At 41.9% G+C, this 17017-nt stretch overlaps 2 protein-coding genes across 2 annotated transcripts; both read right to left on the bottom strand.

Annotated features, from left to right (window-relative positions):
• Positions 1–801: 801 nt before the first annotated feature.
• Positions 802–8113, bottom strand: epm2a (EPM2A glucan phosphatase, laforin). Its single transcript, XM_070987426.1, has 4 exons — positions 7713–8113; positions 7059–7233; positions 3612–3856; positions 802–2412 (listed from the first exon to the last, which is right to left on the bottom strand). The coding sequence occupies exons 1-4, from the start codon at positions 7957–7959 to the stop codon at positions 2129–2131; spliced, it is 951 nt and encodes a 316-aa protein (XP_070843527.1). The 5' UTR covers positions 7960–8113; the 3' UTR covers positions 802–2128.
• A 1182-nt stretch (positions 8114–9295) lies between these two features.
• On the bottom strand, positions 9296–14621 carry LOC139348127 (hydroperoxide isomerase ALOXE3-like). Its single transcript, XM_070988076.1, has 14 exons — positions 14475–14621; positions 13725–13929; positions 13538–13619; positions 13314–13436; positions 13081–13184; positions 12476–12648; positions 12081–12224; positions 11711–11914; positions 11144–11230; positions 10845–11011; positions 10633–10754; positions 10437–10537; positions 9590–9760; positions 9296–9475 (listed from the first exon to the last, which is right to left on the bottom strand). Exons 1-14 carry the CDS (start codon positions 14619–14621, stop codon positions 9296–9298), a joined length of 2010 nt encoding a protein of 669 aa, XP_070844177.1.
• Positions 14622–17017: the final 2396 nt, after the last annotated feature.

Raw genomic sequence — 17017 nt, 5'->3', positions numbered from 1 at the left:
TTATTGTAATTCACACATAGGTACCGTCCTATGTTCATTTGGATACTTAATATACAAGACATGCATACTGAGGATTATACCAAGAATTATTTTAAGTATAATCTGAATGACAGGACACTGGATGTATTCATATATTGTCAGAATAATTTTTGCTGTCATCCCTTCATTTAAATGCCTCTGCTTAGAACCACACACTGTGATGCACTCCCTCAAAGGCTGGTCCTCAACTCATTATTTGTGTTTCACTTTACAGGCGAGGGGAAAAAAATTGGTCTAGCTCAGTCGATGCATCGATTAATGGATAAAACAGAAGGTGTACTGCAGAAGCAAATTTAAACAGTGGATCAGAGGGAATAAATGCAAGCTGATGGGTTGCAGGGACACTGCAAGCCAAAACAGTAGGTACAGCTCAGATACACAGTGTATCCTCACAGCACATTCTGGACTAATGGAACTTTAGGTGTATTTGTGGATTCCTTGTGGAATAAATCTGCCACACCATAAAAAACCTCCTCTTTGACGGTTATAAATGCTCTGTAATTCTTACTTAATGCAAGGATCGGTTGGAAATGGTGTACTGTAGGTGATTGGCAGATCCTGTTAATTGTGTGGACTTCAAACTATTTATAACATCAATCACCGACAGTAACCCAGTGGAATAAATGCAGCCTGTTTACCAGTTACATTGGCATCCATTAAGTGACAAACCCCAGCACCCACGCATATACAATGCTGTTTACACAGGCATAATTTTCCTCTAACCAGTACATACCCCCCCCCCCCCAAAAAAAAAGGACGAAAAGCATTTCACTCATTCTGTATTCAGTTTTTGTGAATATTTTTGAACATTTGGAAATCTATGATGATAGCACATATGCATGGTTCTATCCACCCACCCACCCCCTCTGACACCCTCATAAGGTGCTGTTTCTTGAAGGGACTCAGTGAAAAGTAATGAGAAGGTATATGGCTTATGCTGGAGGAGAGAATCTTTCCTCCTCTCTTGCTCAGTGACTTTCTGAAATCAGGGACAGGTGACAAAAACACTGTATCCTAAAAAAAAAGCAATATATCCTAAATAGGAGTCAAGGCAGGAGTTCAAAATTGACAACAAACAGTATTCCAATAATGTCTTATTATATATGCATTAAAATAGTCTGGCAGGGATGTTGTTTTCGTTATTTGGGAATAGCATCTGTCAGATAAATAAATAAAGATGAAATGCTATCAAGCTCTCTGGGAGAGATGGGGCAGAGCTGTATTCTTCGATGTCTGGCAGCTGAATACCTCTCTGACAGAGGGGGAGAGGCATTGTCGTTATTTTGGTTGTAAGAATTGATTTGCCGCTTTGGCAAGGAGCGCCATTTTCATGCAGAATTAAGACCTCTCTCCAAAAAGAATGATGAGGATAATTTTCCCTTCTGAAATGAAAAAAATAAGGATTCGCTAAATTGATACACAATCATGCAATAGCAACTGTGGAATAATCCTTTACTGAGGAGCGCAGTATGTTGGAGGAGCGGAAATATTGTTCATGACCTGCTTCCCCCTCATCTTGAAATGAGAAATCTCACCCTGCATTATATAATATATTACCTCTCTGGTCTTAATAAACCCCCTTTTTAGTATGGTGATATTTATTTGTTTTGCCATGTGTTCCTCTCATTTATTGCACATCAACAAAAAGTCGCCTTCTGGAAATGTCAACTCTATTCATTGATTACTGCAAAAAAAAAAAAAAAAGGGCTAGAGAAAAGGTCTTTCCAAAAACACCTGCGGACATTGACTGGAAAGTACAAACAGTGTCCTTAGCTGACTCCTGGTGCACAATTTGCAACTGTATGTGCTAATTCCTGAAGTTAAAACGCGTCACAGTAGGATTAATTGCTTGCAACATCTCTCCAGATACTTTGGGATCAACCAGATTTTGAAAGTCATTCAGCTTCATTTACATATATTAGATGGAAAGTTAATTTTCTTGCTGCAGTGTCCTGTAGGTTATTTCACCTTCTGACACAGTTCACACTGACCATACAGTATGTCAGGAATCACTTGAGTTACCAAAAGTCCAGTCCAGTGGAGCTTTCCACAACTTGCTTCAAATTTGAAGGCTTCAGGATGAGGACACTCAATCCTCTGGGTACGAGATGGACGATTGCAGCTGTCCAAACTTCTGGACGAAGTCTGCCTGAGCCCGGACTAAAGCCTCCTCATCTATGTACACCGCCGGCCTCCTGGCTGTAACAAAGTATTGCACCTTCCTCAGGCTCCAGCCGAGGATGTACATGAGCAGGCCGCACACCGCTGCCGTCGACCTGCCTACTCCAGCGTTGCAGTGAACATAGACAGTGTGACCATTCTCCAGGAGACCGTGAAGCAAGAATACAGCCTGGGGAAGCATCCTGATCCGGCCTGCAGTACAGGACAATAACAAACAATAATCTCAAAGGAGAAGGCTGGCGATATTCAACTTTTTCTTATTGCAATAAATCCCTTGAAAAGACTAAAGCTAACATTGTGTTGGTATGTCTCAAAACTTGGCGACTTCCCTACTCGGTCACAAGTCCTTTCATTCCTTCTGAATATAGTAACACTTTATAGTAAGGTACACACATCCACTGCTAATTAGTTGCTTGTTAGCATGCATGTTAATAGCGTATTGACTCCTTATTAGTCATAAATCCCTTATTAGTGGATTATTCTGCATGACCATGTTCTACAAACACTAGGCCATTAAAGTAAGAGTTTCCCCTCAATAACCTCCTGTTGTTGTTATACATCAATCACAATCTTAACCTATCCCTAACCCTTAATAACCATAACCCCCCAAACCCCAGAATAATACATTAATTAAGTGCTTTATAAGGACTAATCAAGTGCCAATATGCTACTAATATGCATGCAAATAAGCATCTATTTAAGTAAGACAACACCTGTTAGTTGGATTTGGTTGGTTGGTTGTGGTCTTTTCATGGGATTGGTTCACAATAAGGACAGCACAGAATCTTGTGATCTGTATGGATTGACTTGAAAATGTACTGCTTTGCGTCACCTTATGAGAAGACACTTAAATATACCAGCAGTCGTTTGCCTCAAAGCATCACCCACACATCCTTAAAATGTACATTTATCACAATCCTTGTGTGGGTAGGTTTAAGACTCACTGTGGACACATAAATAGCACTTTGTGCCTGACACAACATGTGAAATACTGTACTGTATGATTATTTCTTAACATCCTGGTTAAAGGAAAGCTTCCAGGGTGATTTATGGTCAGATGTAATTTCATCAGCCACAGATCCTTGCTGCTTATTTCTTGCATTCATCCACTTCTAGAAACTGTTATTAAAAGCATTCATCCCTGCTGATTTTCTGACCTTTCACATATTTGAATGGAACCCTCAATTAGCTTTCTAAGGTGAAAAAGCACAGAGCGGTGAAGGTTGGCAGTATAAATTCAGAGCTTTTCAGCCGGATTACTCAGACCCATGCATGTACTGTACTGTATATGCACTGCCCGAGTGTTTGAGGAAGATGTTGAGTCCCTAACAGCTCAAAGCTGCGTCTGTTCTCTCACTCTCACTTAACTAAATGCTGTTATTCCTGCTTACCCTCAGTGCTCATGTCAGGTGTGGGTATCCACACATACACCAGGCCACAGTCATTGTACAAATGCATCATGGTCTCCGGGGTCATGGCCTCCCCTGTGTTGCGCCTGCAGCCACTGGAGTTGTTCACCACATCCCACTCTGTCTGGAAGTTCATCACTGCAGTAATTCCCAGTTCATACCTCATCTTTACAGTCACATGCTCCAGCTGTCGAGGGCAACTGCCCAGCCAAACACGTGGCAGCACCCTGGGGCAATACAAAGCAGAGCTTAAATCATTTATTTGTGTTTTCGGTTTGTTTGTTTTTGCCTGTATTGGACAGTGACAGCGAAGAGACAGACAGGAAGCAGGAGAGAGAGAGGGATATGACACGAAATAAGGGTTGCTGGCTTGAACTGAACCTGCGACCATGTGGTCATGAGACATGAGCTGCAACCAATCACCTACCAATGTACTCCATTTATTTGTATTCATTATTTTGTGACGCACATGGCAAATTTGTGAGGTTTGTGCAATGGCTGACTAGCCACGAGGAAATTTGCGGGATAATGTACAGGTGAATATTATCAAGGTTACACAGGATCAGAAAGGATCTGCTTTTCAAGAGGAGATAAAGGTACAAAGGGATGAAAAGTGGAGATACAGGATAAAGAAATGTGATGATGGATTACAACTGTACGGTAGGATAACGTGGTTGAAACAGCATGAAGAGAGCCTCAGATGCTGAAAGGAAAAAAGAATTGGGGAGAGAGAGGGAGAGCTGGCCAGTGCAGTGGGGAGGAGCACAGCACTTCAAGTTCCTCCAGAGCAGAATGACAAGTTATTTTTTTTAAAAACTCTCTCAGATCAGAGGAAAGCTGACCTCAGCAGGTCACTAATAAGCAAAAGGTTTCACCCCTCTCTCTTTCTTTCTCCTACCTTCCTCCCTCTCTTCCTCACAGCAGTGAAGTTTTATTGACCTCTTGTCCCTCTAATTTCCTTCCTGACCACTAAAGTCTGAGGCAGACTCCATTTAGCGCTCATCAGGATGCAAATCAAAGTCAACAACCAGAGGAGGTGACACGTGAGAGGAAGGAAGGATGCTTGTTAATCTGTGATGTCTCAGAGGGGCATTGTGGTGAAAGTGTCTGGTTTTGACTTGCTGTTATCAGATGACCTCTGTTTTACGTAAAAAAAATCCCTGCAAAACAAAATAAATAACAAGTGCAGTGTAAAATCCTGACAACGGGAACTGTACAAGTTCTCTGTCTACCACGTGTGATTGCCAATTTAACTGTCTGTTTCAGTCTATTACGGTAAAGTGAACATATGTTAAATGACGGAAGATCCTCCTCGATGCTTTTCCTCTTTCTCTCTATAGAATACATGTTACGTGTATGTTTTGTCTCTAGTGTTTAGTTCTTCTAGCATCATATTATAAATTGACTCAGAAACGAAAAACAAACGTTTCAAGACGTTGAAATACCGGACATGTGCAGTTCAACACTAATAAAAACTCATTACAAAAATGGCTATATAACCCGCAGGCCTGCTCCTCTCTGAATACGAGCATGAGAGATGAGGCACCTGCTAGACGATGAGTTAAAGTCCCTTTGAATCATATAATGAGTTACTGCAGAGGTGAGTGTGTATGATACTTGGGGCTACATGGATGCAACGTCTGAGAGACTAATTTAAAAAGCTATTAATATAGGCAAGATACAAGGGCACAGTGCTTCCTACCGAACACAGGTCCTTGACATAAGCCTTGTAAGGTCTTCGGACACAAATTAAAACCTGATGGCACCAGCCAAGCCTGCTCATTCTTATGCAAGTTATGTGCTCACTGCCTCAGGGGTTCTGGGCTAATTTCTGCTGGTATACCATGGCACTGAGACAAAAGGTAGGCATGCATGGGTAGGTCAATTGAGTGTAAGCTGGGTACAGTGTGCGTGTCTCATCAATTTGAACATGCATCCTGCAAGCCATCAATTTGAATTTTCCCCTGATTTTAAGCTAGCCAGCTCTAGTCCTCTGAGCTTTTGTTATGTGAGTTAATAGTCTGTGAGGCAAGGTAGTGTAACAGTGCATAAAACATTCAACATGGTGGTGGACTGTTGCTTTTTTACCCAGTGGATCTCTCATCAAAGACAGACATTCATTCTCTGGGCACCAAAGACATCTGTACCAAAATTCAAGACAATGCAACCAATAGTCGACTAAACTTCACTAAAACTACATTCTCATGGTGACTCCAGAGGATTCACCCTCTGGGAACCAGGGATGATTGGACAAAATTTGATGGAAATCCATGGAATAGCTGCTGAGATATCTCAGTCTGGGCCAGTGATTGAAAGACCGACTGTTCAAAAGACATCGCTATCCCTAGAGCCATGCTGGCTAAAGAGTGTGCAGTGGATTCAATTTTAGCTGGACAATGATCCTGAATATGTACCCAAGAAGAGCAAATGACTGAATTTAACCCAACCTGTCACTGAGATGTTATGAGCTGATACAAACAATTCACCATCTCTTTCTAATAGCCGTGTGAGTAAGATTTTAAACATAGAAGTGAATTCTGTCTCATGCCCTCTCCTTCCCCTTGCGATCGCCAACAGGGCTGAGGAGGTGGCATTACAAATGCAATAGGTCTACTTTTTGAAAGGACGGTCATTTTCAAGTGACAGGCAGCAATTATAACTAAATGGGAGAGAGCAAGGTCAAAAAACAAAGGAGTGATCAGGCACAAGAGGACGACTGAGGCTTTCCTCCGCCCTGCAAGAGAGGAAGGTACAATTTTCAGACTTTGATAAAGAAAGGTCAGGGTGACACGCCTGCCCTGCCCTCTTTGCAGGACACTGAAGTACTGACGAAGAATTTTCTCTGACAGATGTAATATCAGGACAAAGCAGACTTCAAACTTGCATTGAGAATTTAGATTAATGCACAAGCCTCGCTGAGGAAGATTGGCTATGTTTGAAAACCGGAAGGAAGATAAGAGAAGAGGAGCTGATGGGATCCTCAGTGTCATTAAAGTGACAATCACACTTCAGTATGGAAATTCATTGGCCCCAGGGGACCTCGTTCATTTTTAGTCATGTGAAATATGGTACAGTGTGCACATGGGAAGTCACATCACAAAGGCAGAAAATAAGTTCAGCATTGTGGAAAATCTATACTACTCTGTACAGTTAATCTGTACCTAGCTTCAGTACCCAGTTAGCTCAGACACATGAAGTACAGGGACAGTGCAGGATTCTAACTGGTGACCTATTTCACTGAACCAGATGAGAGGTTCGAAAACGGTATAATTAGCCAAAATACCTTCTCATTCAGGTTGCACGACCTATGTGAACCACCTCTAAATTCAGTCTGCTTTTTAACTGAAACTGTCATATTTCAATTTCCTCCTGAAAATTAGACACCCTGTGTTCCCATACATTATCATCGTGCAGACTGTACTACATTACCTGGAGAAATGTATGGCCTTCTGATCAGCCACACTGAAGTAGAAGTTGGTGGTGTGTTTCATCTCATCTGTGTGTCCTGTTTCCTCTATCCAGTGACCAATCGGGTGGCAATACACCCCATCCACCATGTTCCGGTCATCATATGAACAGCATCTGTCATGGCTTGGACCGCTTCCTGGTGACAAAGAAGATGACATTTCTGCAGGTTAGTGAGCAAAAACACACTGTACGATGCTCTGTGGTACAGAGTAGTCATAAATATATATGTATATATATATTTAAAAAGATTTCTTAAGAAATACGGGCAGATATTACCTATATTTTTCTTCAATGGAGAAATATAAGGTGTTGCATTAAACAGGAAAATAACTGTTAATGTATCAAATACAGGAATGTGTCTCTTTTCCACTTTGTGCTACTTAATTGTTAAACTCCACAGAAATAGAGTTAAATGTTGGAATTTCTCTTGAAGCGTGCAGATGAACTGAGATCCATGACAGGTGTCACTTTACCGCCATCGTGTGGCGGTACAGATACATTACATAATATGCACCAAACATGGCGGCAGTGTTTTTCTCATTTTGCTCGATGGGACTTATATTAAATAAGCGTGACGTCCTCGTGGACATCATAATGCACATTACTAATGTGTACCTTCCCAGATATAAGTGCCTCTGACTCTTTTGACGAACTTGAACCACAGCGTGTCTTTGACCGGCTCCGCCAGCTGCACGTCGCCGATCCATAGGCACGGTTCACGCGATGACAGCAGCTTCTGAGAGGCTTTCATCTGGACCGCTCTGCTCGGGTCCCACTGGCCCATTTCTGCACGCGAACCCAAAACAAAGACTTCCACGTCCGAAGACTCCGGAGTGAGAATGACGCCGAACCTAAATAACATTATCGTAGCCGTGGCTGAACGAAATGTCCCCAGTCGTTCAGTATGGCGGAGTCGTGTTGTTATAACCGTTATTAAACACCTTATATTGAGTCCGCGTGGCCCGTACGGTGTAGTCTAAAAATAATCGGATCGTGTTTTGGATGGTGTGGTTTGTAGCAAAGAGAGTGTAGAAACAATGAGGTCCCACTCTGTCAGAATTATCGGTACCAGAGAGCGCGCAACACGGGTGAAATTCAAAACACTGTTCAAACTTAAACAGATCTCAGTACTATAAAACTTAAATGGAGGTGACTGGTTTCCATTTCCCAAATATCTAGACGGTGCTGTTGAATTATATTGCATTGTACTGACAGGTTTTTGTATTATTATGTCCCACCTGCTTCCTGTTGTCATTTGCAACAGTCAGCTCCTGGAAAATGTTTTCTTGCACCATGCACCACAATTTGCTCCAAGGTGCGCACACACAACTTTCACATTGTCTGTGTTTCATTGCTTCAAAAATCTACTGACTAAGTGAATCTCGGATCATCATGTATTCATAATCTTTCTTTAATCTAAAGAAGTAACAAACTGGTCTATATTTAACGTGCGGTTGAAAACACAGTTTTACTTATGTAAATATTCCAAAAATAAAATTCTGATTCATACGCATTGATGGATCGTTGTGTGTTTTAACCACTTAACAATGTCAAATTCATTACTGTGTCACTCACAGAGCAGTTTGTTCATAACAGTTGTACATTTTCACTATAATTTTCAGGAAATTTTGAGTAATTGCAACCTTTGTGTGCTTCATGTCAAGTCACAGTTCTTAAGGTGAGGAAGTCATGTACCATATGTAGGCAATACATAAGCATCAGTAGTTCACCTTTATTTTGATATTAATAATGTATAATGAATTTCTTTTTAATACTTAGAGTAAAACCCCCTACAATTACATACATTTGTGAATACCATGCAGCTTTATACAATTAATCTCTGCCCTCATGCTCTTAATGTTTTATAGGAAGTTAAATTGCTATTTTTGAATGCTAATAGAAAACACAAAGAGGATCTCCGGTCTGAGCCAGAACTCTGATATAATGGAAATCAACTTAACCGTCATTAAAAGTTGTTCACTTTTAGAAGTCTGAAACAACAAAAGCAAATACAAGTCCCAAAACAAATCCCAAAATAGTGTCCTCTAGTTCCAGCATGCAATACCTCACTAAATGTTTCTAAAACCTCACCTGCTGTATTCATTCAATTCAAAATGTAACATGTCTTGCGAGCATACAAGACAGGTGTTGAGACAAGAATGCAATTTCCTACTGCAGGCCGGCTCTCTCAGACTTTCTTAAATAGTTATACTGTTCTCTATCTGTCTAGGATCCAGGTAGGTGTAGGGTATTTCAAGCTGTGAGTTTCTTGTTGCAATTGCTTCACTGAGGTAGGACAGCTCTGCTTGAAATTCCTTAATCATCTGCTTTGGGGCAGGCTCATCGAATCGTTCGTCAGGGTATGCGCCCAAGAAAACCTGCCAAAATGAACCAGTAGATCAGACTGATGCAGTATTTTGGTTGCAATTTTTTTTTTTTTTTTTTTTTTTTTTTAACTTTTCCAAAATGTGGATCATCATTACCAAGCTTACCATATCAGTGTACTTTTCTGAAAGTAGCCACGCCATTGCAGCAATACTGACTGTCTCTCCAACATTTGGGAGGGTCTCCATAATTGTCTTCATGCTTGACTGCCCCTTAGTGGTTGGAGGTGGTTTGCGCAGCAGGAGTGTGCCATTGAGCACCCAGGACTGGTAGTCAAACTAAATTATGAAAGAAGTTTCAATATGTATCACCAAAGTTTTTTTTTCTATTTATATTCAGTTTTTATTCTATAAATGTTCAAACAAATTCAATACATGAATAAACATCACTGGAGGAATTTGCATTCCTTTGTCCCTTTGACCTCACCTGTCTATCATTAACTGCAGGACAATAATATTGAACCTTTTAACCATCGTGACTCTGATTAAGTGCTGTATTTCCTGGATGTTTCATATTATATTCATCTTATAACAGTAGCAATACAGAACAGTTGATAAACTGAACTGGTAACCCGAATAGTGAATGCAATAACTGCACGAAGTTTGTGTTAAACAAGCAATTTTGATCAATTTTAATCAGATTATTTCCTGTAAGAGGCTGTTAAGCAGAGAGTGAAGGCTCTGTGAATATAGCTTGTGCGTCAAGTCTTCACTGTGGCCTTTTCCTGTGTGTTTATATCTGAAAAAATAATCACAGCTTTTGTTTTCTTCTCTGAAGTTTCCACTGAAACTCAAGAAAGCCTCACAACCCCCATCGACACATTAGTGACCTCTAGTGGGATAGAACACACTCATGATCTGATGTTTGTGCCGTACGTTCAGAGTGTTTGATCAATTATCAAGTTTGCTTAAACTTCAAGAGGTTTTCTATTTTTAAAACTATTCATTGGCTCACCTGCCCGTTGTTGACTGCAGCATGTTGAGCTGTTGCTGTGAAGATCACCATGGTGATGAACTTGACCACTTCATCGACAGCATGAAAGCATGCTGGACACCCTGTTTGCAGCACAATCTTTATCAAAACTTCCAAATACTATAGACTATTATACATACAGGTTGTGTTTATAAACCTCAGAACATGCATTAAATACCTGAAGCTTTGTTTCCTAAGAAGGCATGTGTGAATATCTCACAGATCCATTCCTGCAGCTCAGCGTCTTTATGGACATCACAGTCTGAGGGATAGTAGTACTCCACTATTGCCCTCACAAAGCTGGTGAACACAAAATTATTTGATGTTAAGGTTTAGCTGGCCACATTTATAAGTGAAAATATATTTAAAATATGTTTATTTAAAGGTAACCTGTTGATGATGTTCCACAGCTTCAGGCCATCGTCTCTGTAGTAGAAGTTGGGGATGGACTCCAGTCCTCGTGCAGTGATGTTCTCTGGCAGACAGAGGGTGCTGTAGGTCAGTTCAGAGAGAGACCTTCTCATGAGCTCAATCATCCCGTCGTATCCAAGTGAACACTGATAATCAATGAAGCATAAACATTACCGTCAGACTCGGTTTTTGAAGTAAAACAAATGAAAGTTGGTTTCACAATAAAGTAATATAGGATAATCTGAATATTCAGGAAAAATGATGTTAAAGGGCCATACTTCAGATAAAACTCCACCAGGTCCAAGAAGAGCAGCCTGGGCTCTAGTGTTTACGAAGAGAGTGTATCGGAAGTGTGGAAACAGCAGCTGCACAGACAGAGGAAGGAAAATGAAAAGTAATTTCCGTAAACAGAAGGCAGCACATAAACAAGAAAACACACAAACTGAAAACAGGATTCCTCTAGTGGAAGATTAAACCCTGACATTCCTGATCTTCAGCCAGTTTTTTCTAATTGTCACTTTAAAAGTTTTTAAGTTTGTAACATAACATTGGAGAACTTCAGAGCTGGATTCACAAATTTCTGTCTGCACTATTACCTCCTTGCTGGAATGACATGTCTATCCATCTGCCTAGCACCTCTGTGGCTACAGCACACTGTGAAGCACTTTGAGCTGCATCTCTTAGATGAAAGGTGCTATACAAAGTTATCATTATTATTAATAAAGACACAAAACACCTTCAAAAATAGCTGAAAAAATCAATCAATTAAAAGTCAGATAATCAGTTTGGATCAAGGGAATGGAAAAAAGTGCACCCACTCTGTGATTTCTGGTGTGTAATTATACCTTGTAGATGGGATGAATCACAGGGAAGCTGCGGAGGGTGGCAACAGCGAAGGCTTCTGTCAGAAAGTGGGTGTTCATGAGGTGATGGACTGCTTCATGATCTATTAGATCTGCACTTTTAACAAACAGCTTGGCTAGCAGCCAGTCTGTCTCTGGGTCACTGGGCAGAAAGATGGGGTTCTCCTCAGAAGGTCGTTGATGCAGCTGGAACGTGAGAAAAACTCTTCATTTTTATAGAAAATGGTGTAACAGGACTAATGAAAACATACCAGTTTACTGTGGAATGTAGTATGATGTGTATTTGACGAGACCATATAAATAAATGTTTCCAGTATAAATGATCTCAGTGATTTGCTACATCAGCGAATACCTGTATGGCAATTGGTGTCAGTTTGTTGTCTGGGTTCAGGTAGAACAAGCAGAATCCACTAGCAACATGCAGAGTTTCACCATTATAGGGTCTAGTTGGTATTCCATCCATCTTCTTCTGGTCATAGAGGAAGATCTTGCCTTTCTGTATGAGGAAGAAAGACAGAAGTGTTTCAGACATCAAGAGGTATCACAGATTTGTTCTAGATAGAGGCAATATGATTCAAGTGCTTTCCACTGTGATATCAGTCCACTCTTTAAATGTGTGATCCAATGCTGAGATGATCAGAATATATCAAGACAATATGAAGAGGTCCAGTTGTTGTTCAGTGTTTTAGACCCAGAAATATTCAAGGACTTTTCAAAGCAAAAACTATCGCCACTCATCTGTCATACCTGCATTTCCCTCCTCAGAGAGCTTCCCTTTTCCAGGAACGGCTGCACCATCTGCTCTGTGACTGGAAAGTTTTGGGGAAGCTCTGAGCACCTCTTGATCACATTGGGGTTGATTGCGTTCAGAAACTGGTATCCATAAAAGTCGTCTTCCTTCCAGTGTTCTGCAACATAGTCTGGAAGAATAGCAGTTGGCAAATGTAATACCTAATGTCTAAGATGGTTTTATTTCTTAAGGTTTGAATTACAAGGTGGTGATCATGGTCATTGAACGAAAGAGTAGTTCTTAAAAAATTATGCATTTTATATGTAGATTACATTGCATTTGAGATTGAACACAGTCAGAACCATCACAGTACATGTAAGGTATGTCACATCATGGGTGCGCTGTTGTTGATGATGTTGAGCAGCTTGTTGGTTACGGTTATATGGATTTATAAGAAATAATGTGTCATTGGGCACATTTAACCTTCTGATTTGATTGTAAGATCACTTAAGATCACTGTCTGCCAAGTGCTCATATGCAGTCACCTGTTATTATGAAACTATGTAATTGGCATTGTTGTTGTGAACAGTGCTGGTGAACTGGAAAAGTGGAAAAAATCTACCTGACAGTGTAGTGCTTCTGCAGCAGAAGATTTTTTTCATGTCGTCAATGCTTTCCCATTGTTCAACAGAGCCAAGCAGCCCCTTAAACTTGAGTTCAATTCCACTGAAGTGAGACAAGGCCAACAAAAAGGAACACATAATACAGGATTTAGTACTTTTCGTCTCAAAACATAGAGAATATGATTATATTGGAACCCGGTGGGCTCCATTGTATGCATTTATATAGACCCACATTTTCCTTTTTTCTCCAAGTACTTCATCTGCTTTGGATTTGGAGAAGCGGACTTCAGCGGGGAGCTCAGACACATCATTGACATTGTTGATCTGGGGTAGTCCTTCAGCCAAAACTTTCCATCTAACAAAACAAACAAACAAGCAAACAATGTTACCAAGAAGCAGAGAGAGCTAAGCTACAGCTGCGGGTCTAAATACAGCACTGCACACATGAAAACTCACTGGTAGACGCTCTTCTTAAGTTTCAGCTCTTGTTCCCGATGTTCAATCAACAGGGCGTGTTCCTCCTCAAAAACCTTCATGGCTGAGACACGAAAAGAACGTAACGGCGTCCATATTTTTTACAGAAACTGTGAAAAAAACCCTTTATGTTATTCTCTAAACATTTTGTGGGTTATTTGAAGCAGACCTCGCCCTCCTCTCAGCTCCACCAGCTCCCCCCTGGAGATCCACCTGTAACAGGGGAAAAGAATGACATCTCCCTCTGGAGTGGTCACCACTATTTTGGAGCAGTACCACTCGTCTTCTGGGAGAAGAAAACATGGATCTTTCTCCACTTTCACCAGCAGAAGTTTCCCCAGAGATGAATTGGTTTTAATGGTGTAGGTCCCTGTCTTGGAATAGAAATAGAAATAATGATATAATTAGTTGAGATGTTCCAGTCACAGATTCACAGATTGTGTAAGTTGGACCCAAACTAGAGAAGGGAACAGTGCAAATACACTCTCAGATACAGTATTATGCAGTTAAACATGTACACTGCTGCAGACAGAAACATATAATAGCCAAGCATCTAAGCCTGGACTGTCCTTCTCAGTTGTTACTGCATTTCTGAGAATATGAGGCCTTTAGTACAGTAGTACCTCAGCTGAGTTTGACTCATGGGTGTGGACAAACTTTGTGTCCAAAGAAGCAATTTGTTCAGCTGAAAATTGTCTTATTTCGAACAAACTTGGAAAATTTGGCCCTTGAATTATGAATTGAATTTAATTGCTCACCAGACTTCCACATGATGATGCCAATTGCCATATACATTTAAGTAAATGTACTTTAATCAGTCTCTATATATGCATGTATGCATAAGCACAGACAAAAACCATTAGAATGCCCTAGACCTAATAATCACAATATTAGCAGCGTGCAGCTAAATTGAACTTACTGTCCCCGTTTTGAAGTCGATACCATAGTTATCCAACTCAGTTCGCTCACTCTGGCCCTGACTTCCAAATAAAGTCATGTATATGTGGTCCAATGTTCCTGAATGTTGCATGTCACCAGTTGTCAGTTCTACCTTGTACTCGGCCATGGTCACTCAGTGGAATCTGTCTAAAAAAACAAAATCTATGAATTGCAGAAAGTCACTGCATCAGTGTGTCTGCCCTACTCAGGTTTTCTTCAATGTGCTCTGAATTCTTGCACTCTGCCTATTAAATGTGAACTATGCTTTGTTTCCAGTTTTTAAGTCAATAGCTGCAGGGGGTTGAGGGGTAGGAGCCACAGTTGGATTCCGGACAAGATAAACATAATTGACTATTGTTACTGTGTGCTGAATCAGTCACTTGAACACGTGAGACTCAATTCAGTGATGTCTCTGCATCTATGAAGGTCAGCCAGTCACTTCATAAACGCATCATGGACTGTAGGAGGCCTGCTGTGCTTGACACTGAGACAGCACACTGTAATGCTCATCATCTCTTATCTCATTCGCGTGATATAAACCAAGTAATAGTTGTGGTGATGGTTGTGGGTATTCCTGCTATCATTACTATCACGTCTCTGTGTGGAACTCACATTGTGCTACTGAATATTCTCTTTCCTCCTGCTCTCTCCTGGTCAGACCAGTTGATGCAGTTGGTCACTCACCCAGAGGCTAGTTCTCTCTGAGGTTTCTGCCGTTTGAAAAGGCAGGTCCAAATTTCTCTATTTTACATTTATGATTCTGCATGTTTGTTTTCTCCTGCTGTGTTTATTGTCATGCACCAAAATACTGAGGCAAAGTCCTTGGGTAAAAACCAGCTCGGCAACTACCGCGTGAGGGAAGTTTCATGTTGATGCATGCTCCAGCAATGCCAATGAAGTTAGCATGTTTTACACTGTGCTCTGCTATGTTACCATAATTTTCACATGCTCATGCTCACATGCCCCTTCCTACCAAGGGGTTGTACCTACCTCCATGCTTTAACTGCAGGCAAAAGTTTGAAGACATTGTGGACTGCAGGAAGGCTGTTGTTTTTGTTCTTGCTAATACAATACTGCTGTATTGTGTTTACACATTAAACCCAAAATATGTGAGAATATTGTTCACAGTCCTCCAAATGAATGGGAGTGACATGAGTTACTGGGCTTGATTATCAGTCCATTCTGATGATTCCTCCTGGCAAACAACTACGTGGACACCAGTTGCCAGAAGGCAGGGGTCCCTGGCTTTCCTGGCTGTGTGGAGCACTCAGCTATGATCTGGGAACAGATACAGTCAGCGAAGCAGAACAAATCAGACCTGCACGTGGTCTGGCCAGACCTAGCAAATGCCTACGGGTCTGTTCCCCACCAGCTCATCCACTTTGCCCTGGATTTCTTCTACATACCACCACACATCCAGGGCTTAGTAGCAAGGTACTTCAACAACTTCCTCGTCTGTTACACCACCCAAGAGATCTCAACTGGCTGGCATCGCCTGGAGAAAGGGATAGCAATGGGTTGCTCCATTTCCCCCATCCTTTTCACAGCAGCATTTGAGATCATCCTGATCGGCGGAAGGCAGATGGCCAGAGGTGTCAGATCCCAGTCAGGCCAACGACTCCCAGCTGTCCGGAGCTACATGGATGATGTAACCACCCTCCTCCAGACATCGGCGTGCACAGCAAGACTCCTGAAAAGGCTTGAAGAGCTGCTAACATGGGCCCGGATGAGGATAAAGCCAGCAAAGTCCCGCAGCCTCTCCATCAGAAAAGGCGTCCGGACGGACAACATCTACTTCACAGTTGACAGCGAGGAAATCCCGCTGCTAGCGGACCAACCAGTACGGAGCCACGGAAGGCTGTACACAGCCGACTTATCGGACAAACACATGGCCGCCTCGATTGGCTCCCAGCTGCTGGACGGCCTAAGCAAGATTGACCGGAGCCCCCTGCCAGGAAATTCAAGGTCTGGTGTTACCAATTCACCCTGTACCAGCGACTGATGTGGCCCCTCAAACTCTGCGACGTCAGCCTTGCAACATCCCAGAAACTGGACTCAAAAGCCAACAACTAAATCTGCAAGTGGCTGGGCCTTCCCCGATGCCTTTCTACCGCAGCGCTATTTGGGAGCACCACGCTGAAGCTCCCCTTGAGGTCCATCAGCCTGGGCTACAGACAGGAAAAGGTGAGACTCGTTTTCGAAGTTAGGGACTCACCTGATCCAGCTGTCCAAAACGCCAAGGCCCACGTCCGCACAGGCCGCAAGTGGGATGCTGCAAAGGCTGTCGACCAGGCTATTACCCGCCTAAAACACCTGGAAGTTGTCGGGTTTCATCAGCAAGGCAGGTCTGGCCTCGGCTGGGGTCCGACACTAAAAATGTGGTCCAAGGCTTCAAGGAAGGAAAGGAAAGACCTGGTGATCTCCGAAGTCGTCAAGATCGAGGAAGAGAGCTATAAAATCAAAGCTGTCAGCCAACAACAACAAGGAAGATGGACGACATGGGAGGCTGTTGTCAACAGAACC

Source organism: Chaetodon trifascialis, chromosome 19 (genome assembly GCF_039877785.1).
Source record: "Chaetodon trifascialis isolate fChaTrf1 chromosome 19, fChaTrf1.hap1, whole genome shotgun sequence".
Taxonomy (NCBI): Eukaryota; Metazoa; Chordata; class Actinopteri; order Chaetodontiformes; family Chaetodontidae; genus Chaetodon; species Chaetodon trifascialis.
The sequence above is the reverse complement of the archived record's forward strand: the minus strand, read 5'-3'. Positions and strand labels throughout refer to the sequence as shown.

Coding starts and splice junctions, on each gene's coding strand:
- LOC139348127 (XM_070988076.1), bottom strand. CDS start 14,621: ATGGCCGAGTACAAGGTAGAACTGACAACTGGTGACATGCAACATTCA. Junction 11,915..12,080: donor TGACACCAATTGCCATACAG/GTATTCGCTGAT, acceptor CTCACGTTCCAG/CTGCATCAACGACCTTCTGA. Junction 10,755..10,844: donor CTGTGGAACATCATCAACAG/GTTACCTTTAAA, acceptor TGTGTTCACCAG/CTTTGTGAGGGCAATAGTGG.
- epm2a (XM_070987426.1), bottom strand. CDS start 7,959: ATGTTATTTAGGTTCGGCGTCATTCTCACTCCGGAGTCTTCGGACGTG. Junction 3,857..7,058: donor AAGGCCATACATTTCTCCAG/GTAATGTAGTAC, acceptor GTATTGCCCCAG/GGTGCTGCCACGTGTTTGGC. Junction 2,413..3,611: donor ACCTGACATGAGCACTGAGG/GTAAGCAGGAAT, acceptor CCTGTACTGCAG/GCCGGATCAGGATGCTTCCC.